We start from the raw sequence: 13,196 nt of genomic DNA on the forward strand, positions 1-13,196 counted from the left end.
AGACGCTGGGCGACCAGGCTGCCAACCAGACGCTGGGCGACCAGGCTGCCAACCAGACGCTGGGCGACCAGGCTGCCAACCAGACGCTGGGCGACCAGGCTGCCAACCAGACGCTGGGCGACCAGGCTGCCAACCAGACGCTGGGCGACCAGGCTGCCAACCAGACGCTGGGCGACCAGGCTGCCAACCAGACGCTGGGCGACCAGGCTGCCAACCAGACGCTGGGCGACCAGGCTGCCAACCAGACGCTGGGCGACCAGGCTGCCAACCAGACGCTGGGCGACCAGGCTGCCAACCAGACGCTGGGCGACCAGGCTGCCAACCAGACGCTGGGCGACCAGGCCGCCAACCAGACGCTGGGCGACCAGGCCGCCAACCAGACGCTGGGCGACCAGGCCGCCAACCAGACGCTGGGCGACCAGGCCGCCAACCAGACGCTGGGCGACCAGGCCGCCAACCAGACGCTGGGCGACCAGGCCGCCAACCAGACGCTGGGCGACCAGGCCGCCAACCTGACGCTGGGCGACCAGGCCGCCAACCTGACGCTGGGCGACCAGGCCGCCAACCTGACGCTGGGCGACCAGGCCGCCAACCTGACGCTGGGCGACCAGGCCGCCAACCTGACGCGCCTTTGACATGTTTCTGCATGTACCTACTTATATCTGTGGTGATATTAAACTGAACTGATTTTACCATACTTCTCTTATTGAATAATGATTTCATCTGCCAGGAAGCACAACGGTTTCATTTTGCCATTACTTTAAGCATTCCTCCAAACTAAAACAATTGCACGAAAAGGATCACTTTGGGATCAACACTGTTGCAGTTTAGATTAACGACAACAGTCAGCATGGCAAGTACCCACTAGTAGGCTTGAGTCCATTTTAGTTTAAAACTTGTTTTTCCTTTTTGTCTTGGGGTCAAATTTGACTTAAGTTTCTTTATCAAAAATGAGTTTCTATTAACTAAAAATAACATGGGTGGTTATCAATCTTTGCTATTAAAATTAATTATTTCATTAAATTTTAGGGTTTTAAATAGTGTTTGGTTTTCCTAGGTCAATTTAGACCTGGTGGTACAATGGAGCACTATTGTGCTTTACAGCAGATGAGCACATGTGAAGACCCACTAAAACACCCTTACACATACACGGGCCCCCACAAACGCACAATAATACAAACAGCAGCTGCAAACTACCTCATGTAATGGTAACATTTAGCTTTCCAACACATGGAAATGCACACAGTACACTTTTTGTCTTGTGATAAAAGTAACAATGTCTTGTACTGCAAAATATTTTTTAATGTTTAACAATAAGTAAACTTTATGAATATAAAATTTACTCTAGGCTAAGTTTTCCTAGTAACTTTACCAAAAAGGCTCGGGATGCTGTGATTGTTGGTACAATATGAAAATGGTTGGAGAATTTAAGACTATTTATTGAATTAATCAAATTTTAACATGTCAGTGGCTTGTTGATCTTTACATTGTTTAATTCCTCACCTGTTCTTGGACACATTTCTTTGGTTTGATAAAGAATTTGTTAGGCTTTAACGTATCATTGCACTTACAATAATGATCGTAGCTGTTCTCAGTTTAGGTCACCCTGTACATCTCATCTCCAGTTTTTTCTTGCGTCCACCATTTGTGTCAAATACTGAGACAAAGACTGGAACGTGGGACTGCCGGGATTAGATAAAGTAGCGGGAAACTCCGGTTATTGGTCAAATTTGTAGAAAAGTTGCAATGATTGGGGGTCACACAAAAAGTCTCTGTGATTGGTTGAATTTGTGTGAATTGTATATTGCAACATTGCAAAATGCTGGAGGGACTGAAACACGTACAGTTGTGTTCAGAATAATAGCAGTGTTTTAAAAAAAGTGAATAATGCTCAAAATCAAAAATTAGCATGTCGAGCCATTTACCACTGCTTAAAAATGTTGCGGCACTTACTGTACTTAGAAGGCTGCAACTAAATTTAAAAAAATAAAACCTTCAAATAAACTACTGGTTTCTACTGTGCTGTACTTAAACTGGCAACATCAAGGTAGTGCATCATGGTAGGCATTAGGCAACATAACATTAAACATGTATAGTGCATGAATTGAACAGTCGTTTCCCACAAATTATTCAGTGCAAAAACTTGTGCTGGGCAAGAAGTCAATGTTGTGATATTTATCTATTAACATCAATGTATTAAATCTGAAGTAGAAGAGGCAAACACTGTTATCTCAAATCTTGGGTAGAAGAGGCAAATGATTTGTAAAGAGGAGGCGGAAAAAAACAAAAAACTTCCCCAACTCATCTCAACAAACAGTCCATTCTGAGTGATTCACTCATTGAACAAATCATTCTTCAGCGTCAGTAGACACCCTTTCAGTGGTTTGTTGTCCTCAAGACACATCACACTTTTTTGGATAAATGTGAATGTAAGCTCGAGATTCTTTGGGTACTGTGGGTCTAGTGCATGGACGTAGCCGTGATCTGTCAGCAGAGGTGGGTAGAGTAGCCAAAAATTGTACTCAAGTAAAAGTACTGTTACTTCAGAATAATATGACTCAAGTAAAAGTAAAAGTAGTCATCCAAATAATTACTTGAGTAAGAGTAAAAAAGTGCTTGAAGAAAAAACTACTCAAGTAGTGAGTAACTGTTGAGTAACGTCTGATTTATTTCTTAACACAAGCATCAATCAGACCAACAAAAATACAAAATAATCATATTTAGGCAAATTATAGCTCATCCAATCAATATAATAAATTTAAATGTATTTATTTATTACAAAATAGCTTACTTGAGAGACTTGTCACATCAAATTTGGATGGATACTGCATGTGCAAAACATACTGTATGTAACCTAAAAGACAAAGATCCACCTCTCCACAGCAGAAACTAAAACCACGGCTACGTTTCCTCAGGTTAGATGTTGAGTTGTTGAACGCTCACATGTCCGTTTGTTTTGGTCGACACAGAAGACGCCGCATAACGTAGCTGCTGTTTCCACTTTTCCTAAAAGGTAACCATGCTTTCACTATGAGGCCGGGGGGGGGGGGTCCTCCTGGTCTGCATTGCCTTGGCGACATTTGATTCTGACGTCTTTGCTTAGCTACGACTGTAAAGCTAACCTATCGCGCTGCTGCATAGACATATAAAGAGATACGTCTTTATGTGTCTATGCGCTGCTGAAGCGAGTATGATCACGTGACCGCACAACGACGTGTGATTGGTTAAGCACAGTCACGTTGTAGAGCCTTCAGCGGAAGACTCTCTCTCTCTGTCAAAATAAAACATTAAAATGAGGATTGAGGTACGCTGGGGTAAAAACAATGACGCATAGTAACGAGTAACGAGCTCATTGTAGCCCAATGTAGCGGAGTAAGAGTACAGTTTATTTTTTACTAATCTACTCAAGTAAAAGTAAAAGTATAGTGAATTAAAACTACTCCTAGAAGTACAATTTTTTCAAAAATTTACTCAAGTAAATGTAACGGAGTAAATGTAACTCGTTACTACCCACCTCTGCTGCTGAGCTACATCTCCAGTGATTGAAATATCACTGAATAAAAGAAGAAACCTGGGTAAAACATGTAATGTTAATGTTGTATATGGCTTCAAAACCTGTAAATGCAACTGCGGTGGCTGGAAATCAAACCTGGGCAAAATGCTTGCACTGCTATGGTATAAATCATAGTCGAAAAGTAACACACCTGTTGCCTTTCTGCTGGACAATACAATGTTCACTGCAAACGTGGTAACACAGACTGAAGCAATTCTGGGACATGGATGCACACAAATGAAAAGATAAAGGAGAGAGGAGCTCAGTGTGTCAAAGGAAGTTCCCCGGCAGTCTAAAACTATCACAGTGTAATTAAGAAAGACAGGGTAAAGAGAGGAGCCTGCACTGTAAGAAAAAATTCCGTAAATTAACAGAAAAAGTACTGGCAGCTCATTACCGGGACTTTCTACCGTAATTAAATAACGGTGTTCCTCCAGTAAAAAAACGGAACATTTACTGTTATTTAATGGTATTCCTACAGTAAAAAAACGGAACATATACTGTTATTTAATGGTGTTCCTACAGTTAAAAAACAGAACATATACTGTTATTTAATGGTGTTCCTACAGTTAAAAAACAGAACATTTACTGTTATTTAATGGTGTTCCTACAGTTAAAAAACAGAACATTTTCTGTGAATCATACATAAATCTGTAAAATAACAGCAAATGTACTGGCAGCTCATTACCTGGACTTTGTCCTGTAATTAAAAGGTTTAACTACAGTAAATGAAAAACATTTTTGGTATTACTTACAGAAATACAAATGCAACTTTTCTGTTACTTGATGGTGCACTTTATTTTGGTAATACATTTTGGTAAAACATCTTAAATCTGTGATGAAAAAAAGATTTTTATTTAACTCATCTTTCAAAATTCTTTAAAAATACAAAAAGGACTAAAGCATTACCCAAAGAGAAATAAAAAAATTAAATAACTTTAAACAACATTAACACAATTTGTCACACTGTACACAAGGTGGGTGTGATGAACACAGGATGAATTAAAGCAGAACACAGAGTAATAAAACATCCAACACGTTCTCACTCTCATCTCATAAGATATGGACGTTTGGTCAGTTGTTACTGGCATTAAAAGTATATATATATACATATATGCTAAAGTTCCGTGACACCCGGTAATAACAGGACGGTTAAGGACACACACGGGACTTGAACCCCGGTCTCTTGAATGAAGGTCCTGTGTTTGACACATCCACCCCCCCCGACCAACCTCCCTACGACAAATTCCCCATTGCATACTACTCGCTAGATGCTGCTCTCCCCGGTACGTTCCTCACACGCCAAAGGACGCCTTTTTTGTTGCATCAGACGCGGAAAGCCACTGGCCAAACTTCCGTATTTTACGCCATCGGAGTGAGAAAGCGTTGGCTGTAACATAAGTCATTTTTCACTAAAAGGCTTTACAATGATAGTAAGTCCATTTTGAATTTAAAAATGTAGCGGTTTACATTTTAAGAACATCTCAGACAGGGTATGAACATCCTTTCTACAACATAACTATAATTTATTTAACATTAGTTAAATAACAAGAATGTGACAGACAAACCAAACAATGAATATGCATTTCATTCTAAAACCATGTGACATGTCTTCCTCTAGTTTTCCTTGTTCCAGGGCAAATAAGTCCATGTCAGTAGAGGGCAGTAGAGAGCAAAAGTCTGTATTCAGAGTACAAAAAGCGTAGATGCACAGGAACAGATGTTTGCACGTTTCTGAGGATCTCTCTGAAAACTTGAAAGAAGCTTGTAAATAGCCTTTAAAGGCCGGGGAAAATAAAGTGTAGTCGGCTGAAATGTCCTCATATTTGCAAAATGGTCCTTATTTAAAAAAAGTTAATAATACCATGGTTGTCCTCCGTAAAGATGGGTGTCCACAGACACACATCACTCTCCTTTCTCTGTTTGAGATGCTTCTTCTGCTGGAAAACAAAAATAGAATGACTTATTACTGTGCATTTTTTCGACTATCAAAGTTCTTTTAATAAGTTTTTGTAATGAGGGTCCACCAAGATTTTGGGGCATTTTCAGCCTTTATTTTGACAGGACAGCAGAAGACATGAAAGGGGAGAGAGGGGAATGGCATGGAGCAAAAGGCCGCAGGTCGGAGTCAAACCCGCGTCCACCACATCAGAGTAAACCTCTTTATATGGTCGCCCGCTCTACCAACTGAGCTATTCGGGCGCTTGGGCCTCCCAAGTTTAGACGCAGATGTTGGTGCAGATGGGTCTTGCGCTCTAGGAGGTACAAAGTAAATTTTTCATATAGCAATTTTGCAAATTATAAAAATTATAAGTGCCATCTAATAACCAATTGACGCCAAATTTGGCACAGAGCCTCAATGGCCCATGCGGAACAGCTGTGCTAACTTTTATTTAAGTCAGAATAAATTCTGCGAAGATTCCTCTTGTAGATCACCAACAACAGTTGTGCAGCAGTGTTAAACCCTGAAACACACAGCTCAGATCAGCGGTTACTTGCAGCTCTGCTACAGCAGCAGATAACCTTTAACGTTACCTGCCGGTCACATCGTCTCTAAACAGTCTGCTCAGGGAAGTCCTGCTCAGATCAACAAATGTTAGAGTCCGGCAGCTGCTCACTCTGTTTGTTATAGGACGCACACCGAGCAGATTAATACGCTCACAGATCCAATCTTTGCAGATGTTACCGCTTGGTGTTTGGCTAGATCCAAGACTTTGTTCAAGGCCTTAATTTGAGATAATCAAATTTACTTTTAAGACCCCGCGGCTACCCTGAACAAAGGTGTGTGCAATTACCTTTAAATCTTCCACGGATTCTTGAAGTCATTAAGGTCCGACAGGAATCGAAGCAGTTTTGGAGGGACGTTGTACTGTTTCCCCCGCTTTTCTGCTTTCGTGCCCCGTTCTGGGTTTATCCCCAGCAGGCACCTGTGGCATACAAACATGTCTAAATTGAAAATGCAAAAATAAATAATACTATAAAACGGACAAAAATGATGGTGAAAACTTACCTCTGGATGAACTCCAGAGTCAGGGCTGCTCCCGTTGGATACTTTATATTCAGCACATAATACAGGCTGAACATATAGCTCACAGCAACTAGTGGACAGCCGATTATGTTAACTGGGACTTCATCCACTGACATCTTGTATCTTCCTTCATCTGTAAAACATAAATAACATACATCTTTCAATTAAACAAATACACAACACCTCCCAATATTTTTAGAGTAGACATGCATTTCCTTACCCATAACTATGATGCACGGGGTGCTTGGCAGCCCTGCTAAGGCATCCTGTGAGAGAGGTGAAGACAGAGTAGGCATAGGGGAAATTAGTGAGGGGACATATTTGTTGGGCTAAATCATAATTTACTAAATTAAGGAATTGATGTTTTGCAGCAGAACTTACTTCTTCATTTATTAAAAGCACCTTTTGCTCCTCTGAGAGGTACTTCACTAGACCCTGGAGGAGTTTCAATGGGTCTGTAGTAACTCCTGTGATTCCCTTGCTACCAAGAAACTCAGTGATGATCTCGCCCTTCTCCTGAATTTGGTTCAGCAATTTGGTTTGGACAGGAAATCCCATTAGTTTCTCTGTGTGGTCGAGCAGATGGGTGGTGTCGAAGAGGTAAGGCCATTCTTCCAGGACTTTGATAATATTTTCCTCACTATTCAGAGTGATGCGCTGGGCATAATATGTTTCAGACATCAGTCTTTTAATGTCACTCTGAGGGAGAAGGTTTTCTTTAAAGGCATCTTGTAGCATTTTCGTTTTACCCTCATTGCTGTTAAAGTCATTCAGTGACTCAGGTTGCCATTGAGTACAACCATAACGGTCAGAAGCTCTGCATTTTTTCTTGGGCCTCTCATCATGGGATGTGCTAAAAGCATACTGTCTTCTGACATTCTCAACCCTGTTCTCCATTTGCATTACAAGGGATGCAAAACCTTGACCCACAACATTTATGCCACATTTGTCCAAGAAGGAATCAGGATATCTCTCAACCAGCTGTTGTGCAACCTGCTTCAACTTGCTTCTGCCTGGTCTGGTGTCAGTAGCCATCATGTCTTCCATGATGATCCGGATCATGTGTCTTCTGTCTTTTGGTAGTGGTCTCTTCTTCTCCTTCAGTGCATTCATCAACGTAACTGGGAACTTCTGCCATGGGATTTGAAACTTCTGTGGAGGTGTCACAGTTGGTGTGACAGTCGGCGTCGCCACCAGATGCTCGTTTAGCGCCACAGTCGGCATTGCCACCAGATGCTCGTTCAAATTTGAATCATTTGAAGCACCGGACACAACCAAGGTGCTCTGAGATGCTAGGGAGGAACAGGAACAATCAAAAAATGTGAATTTCAAAAAAAAGAGAATGAGACACTTACAAAGAGCTGAATGTACTGTCATGTGTCATGGGTGTGTGTGTGGGTGTGTGTGTGTGTGTTTAAATGTCTAATCAAGCCCATTACCTACCTGAGGAGAATGCATGTATCAGCCGCCTGGACTGTATTAACGACAAAATCCCATCCAAGTCAGCTGCTGTTAAAAATGTGCAGTCTTCCAGATTTTTAACTCCAATATCTGTCAACTTTGTGACAAGAGTCTCTGTTTGCTCCTCTTCCAGTGAAGGCAGTGTGCTTCTGATCTTCTCCCTTACAGGTTCCATGGTGGACTGTGTTTAAGAGTAACCAGCAGTCTGCCACCTCTATGGTAGTGTCTAAGTTGGGTGTAATCAAGAAGCCCATCAAGTCTTTGGCAAATAAAAGTACCACCTTCTCCCTCTACTTCAAAAACACCAAGATCTGGATCAAGATTCGCTCTTTTCTGTCGAAGCAAAAGAAGCACAGTCTTTTGTTGTTTCACTACAATGCATGCAATAAGCCCGAGAGTTAACTCTCCACCCTCGCAGCTCAAAATAACAAGCATGTCATTTGCATAGCATGTGCCTCGTACAGTAATTTTGTCTGTCACTACCGCATTTGATGGCGAGACATCAAACACTTTTAGCGCTTCCTTAACCTGACTATCATACAATTCTGGGTAAAACCTTGTACAGTCAGACATGATAAACTCAGGGGAAAACACATTACCCATGCTTTGGTAGGCTTGCAGCAACTGATGCCTCTCTGAAAGGGATTTTGTGATGTTTCTGAAGTTCTTACTTGCCCGAATACACCTCTTAAAGTAGCTGTGCTTGCTCTCAAATCGCATAGTCCATATGCGAATTAAGGGTCCAAACTTTAATGTGAGATCTGAATAATGTAAAAGGTAATGATGTTTGGGTCGAAGCTTTTTAAGTGGGAAGAGTACATGCCTTGTTTCTACGTACTCTTCAATGAGGACCTTCATGTAGGCAGCCTGTGATTGTGACAGTGTAGGAGCACACACAAGCTCAACCACCTGCTTGAGTAGCAATACAAGTTGCCAAACTTCCTCCTTAGGGTCTCTAATCTTGTCATGTAACAGTACTGGCAAGAACCGAAGAAGCCACCAGTTTTGGGCAGCATGTCCCCCAAGTTTGGTCCCATTGTTATGCAGAACATTAGCCTTATTCTGACTCTCACCTCTTGTTTTGCCTTCAAGTTTAGGGAATTAACCCGCTACCGGCCCTTTAAATTTATTGTAGTTTGAGATACACTTTGACCCAGAACAGGAAGTCGGCCATTTTAGTTTCAGCAGGCAGCCTTATTTTTGTTGAAGGGACTCACTTATTTCATCTGCTGCCATCCTTCTTTTGTTTATGCCTCGTCTGTAAGTACTAGTTTAACACAGATCATACAACAATATCTGGGCATTATTTTTGCGATGAATGTTTTACCAAGCCATATTTTTGTAAATTGGTAACTTGTAGTATCAACCACACGTATTAGCTTAACTGCATGCTATGTTGACCGTATACTTAAAATACTATACAACTGATGTACTGTTAGCAGCTACGTAGAGTTTATATTACAGTTTAAACTTTGTGCATCTTGCTTATTGTATATTTTTGTTTATGTTCTACAGTTTCACTCCTATTCATACTGTATATGACGGTGACGCCAAATAAATCACCAGGAGCTTGGACGCTATATCCTGACTCCCGTATTCATTTGAATGGAGTTTGGCTTAATGCTGAATTGTGTACACGTACACACACAAGGAGAGCAGCATAGTGAAAAGACGAGTACGCAGCTGGCTAAACATGCTACAGCAGTAGATCGCAGTGAGTAAACAAAACATAACTGTCATGGATGACATGGATTTCCAAGACCCTAAAGAAACTCAGGGCTCAAACCATGGAGCATCAGTTCATAGTTCCCAGCATTCACGATCCTCACGATCCTCACGATTATCACGATCATCAGTGGGTGTTGCAGCTGCACGAGCAAGAGCAAAAGCAGAGGCTGCAAGAGCCCGTGTTGAATTTGCAGACAGGGAGATTGCTATTAAAGTTGAAAAGCAAGACTAGAGGCTAATTTGGAAGCTCTGCATCTTGAAAAGGAGGCTGCAGCTGCTTCGGCCGAGGCACAAATATTGGAGGCAGCAGCAGAACAAGAAGGTGAAGATTTTCACAGTGGAAAAAGCTACCAAGCGTCAGGACAAGGCGCACAGGAACGCGTGGCTGATTATGTAAAAGATCAAGCTACACGTCTGAGCCAGCAATCTAAATCAGCCTTACACTTCCAACATGAGCAACAAGCAATGCACCCCGTTGGATTTCCCTTTCAACATTCTCTGAATGCTATGGAGGAAGATGGTAACCAGCATGTTGAAGGTGGTGCCTGCCCCTTACCACTTAACCCACAACAATGGTCAGAGAAACCCCAGACCACACAAATACGTCGCAACCCGCAGGCATTGGTCCAGCTGCAAGGGAGAACTCTCCCTCAGGTGAAAAAAGAGACATTACGAACCAATAACATATTGCATGAAATGCCCAGGTTAAATGTCCCTCAGTATTCAAATAGTTCCCCTGTTCGACAGCCAGAGTCTTCAGTTATGTTGGATATGGCAAAGTATCTAGCACGCAAAGAGCTTGTCAGCACCGGCTTATCACATTTTGATGACCGCCCAGAAACGTATAGAGCTTGGAAGTCATCTTTTCTCAACACAATAAGGGATTTGGACCTTACAGCTGGAGAACAGTTGGACTTGCTATCAAAATGGCTCGGTAATGAGTCAGCAGAATACGTCAGGTGTTTGAGGGCAGTTCACATAAGCAACCCACAAGCAGCTCTAAAAATGACTTGGGAAAGGCTTGATGAGTGTTATAGTGCTCCAGAGGTCATAGAAAGTGCTCTCTTTAAGAAGCTTGACAATTTTCCAAAGATCACAAATAAGGACAACCACAAGTTAAGAGAACTAGGGGATCTTTTAATGGAGCTACTCTCAGCTAAGGAAGATGGCTATCTACCAGGCTTGGCTTACTTGGACACCGCCCGCGGCATCAGCCCTATTGTGGAGAAGCTGCCATATGGCTTACAGGAGAAATGGATTTCTCAGGGCTCAAAGTATAAGGAGGAGTATCATGTTTCTTACCCTCCGTTTTCTTTCTTTACCTATTTCATATGCCACCAGGCTAAAACAAGAAACGACCCGAGCTTTGCACTTCCAGGCAACAGCTCTCCTCGGAGTGAGAAACCTTTTTAAAGCGTGTAAACTTCAGAGCTCCAGTGTCAGTGCATAAAACTAATGTTTTCCCTGTTGCAGCGCAGAACAAAACAGCACCTAATGATGATGTAGCTAAGCACTGTCCCATCCACAACAAGCCTCATCCACTCAGGAAATGCCGTGGCTTCAGATTGAAACCAATTGAGGAACGGAAAGCCTACCTGAAAGAGCAGGGGATCTGCTTTAAGTGCTGCTCTTCATCTTCACATCTCGCTCGTAACTGCAAAGCTGCATTGAAGTGTGACGAATGCAACAGTGATCATCACCTTACAGCTCTACATCCTGGTCCACCTCCATGGACACTCAGTACCTCCAACTCCCCATCAGAGGACGGCGGGGAGGAGGAAAAAGAGGATGCCTCGTCAACACCTGCTGTGAACTCTCTGTGCACCGAGGTTTGTGGCAGCACCGTTACAGCAAAGTCATGCTCCAAGATTTGCCTTGTCAAGGTCTATCCTAAAGGGCATCAAGAGAATGCTGTCAAGATGTATGCTATGCTTGATGACCAGAGCAACAGATCTTTAGCCAGGTCAGAGTTTTTTGATTTGTTCGGTATCCAAAGTCATACGCTTCCCTACACTTTGAAGACATGTGCCGGCATGAGAGAAAGTTCAGGCAGGAGAGCGTCTGGCTATCAGATTGAAGCACTAAATGGTGGAGTTAGTCTTACACTTCCGACACTGATTGAATGCAATGACATACCAGACAACCGTGAAGAAATCCCGACACCTAAGGCTGCTCTCTATCAACCCCACCTCAAGAGCCTTGCTGCTGAGATTCCAGCTCTAGATAACGAAGCCCACATCCTTCTTCTTCTTGGGAGAGACATTCTTAGAGCCAACAAGGTGAGGAAGCAGATCAACGGTCCTGGTAACACACCCTTTGCTCAGAAGCTAGACCTAGGATGGGTCTTGGTGGGTGATGTATGCTTAGGGAATGTCCATAAGCCCATGGTTAGCACTTATAAGACAAGCATCCTAGAAGATGGAAGACCTACTTTGTTTAGACCGTGCACAAGTCATGTCCACCTTAAAGAAAAGGTCAATCCCAGTTCATTGTATGGGTTCTCTCATGAACGATGGAATAGTAACAAGGTTGAGGATTCCCTCGGGCTCACAGTCTTCAAGAGAACAGTGGATGATGAAAAGCGTGCACTCTCTATAGAGGATGAACACTTTCTAAAGATCATGGACGAACAGGTTTTCCAGGATGAGTCTTCCAGCTGGGTGGCACCTCTCCCCTTCAGGTATCCGAGACCACCTCTGCCAAACAATCGAGAACAAGCAGTAAACCGTCTGACTTCTTTACGGCACACACTAGAACGAAAGCCAAAAAGGAAGGAACAGTTTGTTGCTTTCATGCAGAAGGTGTTTGACAACAACCACGCAGAGCCAGCTCCTCCACTTACGAAGGGAAAGGAGTGCTGGTATTTACCAACTTTTGGAGTTTATCACCCAAGAAAACCGGACCAGATCAGAGTGGTTTTCGACTCCAGCGCGCAATACAATGGCATCTCTCTGAACAATGTTCTGCTCACTGGACCGGACCTGAATAACAGCCTCATGGGTGTCTTGGTTCGCTTCAGGAAGGAGCGTGTGGCAGTGACTGCAGACATTCAACAGATGTTTCACTGTTTTGTAGAGAGAGACGATCATCGAGACTACTTACGCTTTCTCTGGTATCGTGATAATGACCCAAGCAAAGATGTGGTTGAGTATAGGATGAGGGTCCATGTGTTTGGCAACAGCCCCTCGCCAGCCGTGGCCACCTACGGCCTCAGAAGAGCTGCTATGAAGGGAGAACAGCAATATGGATCAGACACCAGACACTTTGTAGAACGTGAGTTCTATGTGGATGATGGACTCATTTCTTTGGCTACTGAGGAGGAGGCTATTACCCTGCTAAAGAGAACACAAGCCTCTCTCTCTGATTCAAACTTGAGGCTTCATAAAATAACATCAAACAGCGTAGATGTCCTGAGAGCATTTCCAG

General features: G+C 42.9%; 1 protein-coding gene across 2 annotated transcripts; it reads right to left on the reverse strand.

Annotated features, from left to right (window-relative positions):
• Nucleotides 1–5,453: 5,453 nt before the first annotated feature.
• Nucleotides 5,454–7,317, reverse strand: LOC116683064 (uncharacterized). 2 transcript variants are annotated; one of them, XM_032509815.1, is made up of 5 exons: nt 6,963–7,317; nt 6,802–6,847; nt 6,564–6,714; nt 6,349–6,480; nt 5,454–5,493 (listed from the first exon to the last, which is right to left on the reverse strand). In XM_032509815.1, the coding sequence occupies exons 1-4, from the start codon at nt 7,260–7,262 to the stop codon at nt 6,351–6,353; spliced, it is 627 nt and encodes a 208-aa protein (XP_032365706.1). In that variant the 5' UTR covers nt 7,263–7,317; the 3' UTR covers nt 5,454–5,493; nt 6,349–6,350. The 2 variants fall into 2 exon arrangements, 1 of the variants encoding a protein (XP_032365706.1); XR_004330522.1 differs by lacking the exon at nt 6,802–6,847 and having other exon boundaries at nt 6,963–6,974.
• Nucleotides 7,318–13,196: the final 5,879 nt, after the last annotated feature.

Source organism: Etheostoma spectabile, unplaced genomic scaffold (genome assembly GCF_008692095.1).
Source record: "Etheostoma spectabile isolate EspeVRDwgs_2016 unplaced genomic scaffold, UIUC_Espe_1.0 scaffold00018880, whole genome shotgun sequence".
In the NCBI taxonomy this organism is placed as follows: Eukaryota; Metazoa; Chordata; class Actinopteri; order Perciformes; family Percidae; genus Etheostoma; species Etheostoma spectabile.

Coding starts and splice junctions, on each gene's coding strand:
- LOC116683064 (XM_032509815.1), bottom strand. CDS start 7,262: ATGTCTGAAACATATTATGCCCAGCGCATCACTCTGAATAGTGAGGAA. Junction 6,715..6,801: donor CCCGTGCATCATAGTTATGG/GTAAGGAAATGC, acceptor TATGTTTTACAG/ATGAAGGAAGATACAAGATG. Junction 6,481..6,563: donor ACTCTGGAGTTCATCCAGAG/GTAAGTTTTCAC, acceptor TGTATGCCACAG/GTGCCTGCTGGGGATAAACC.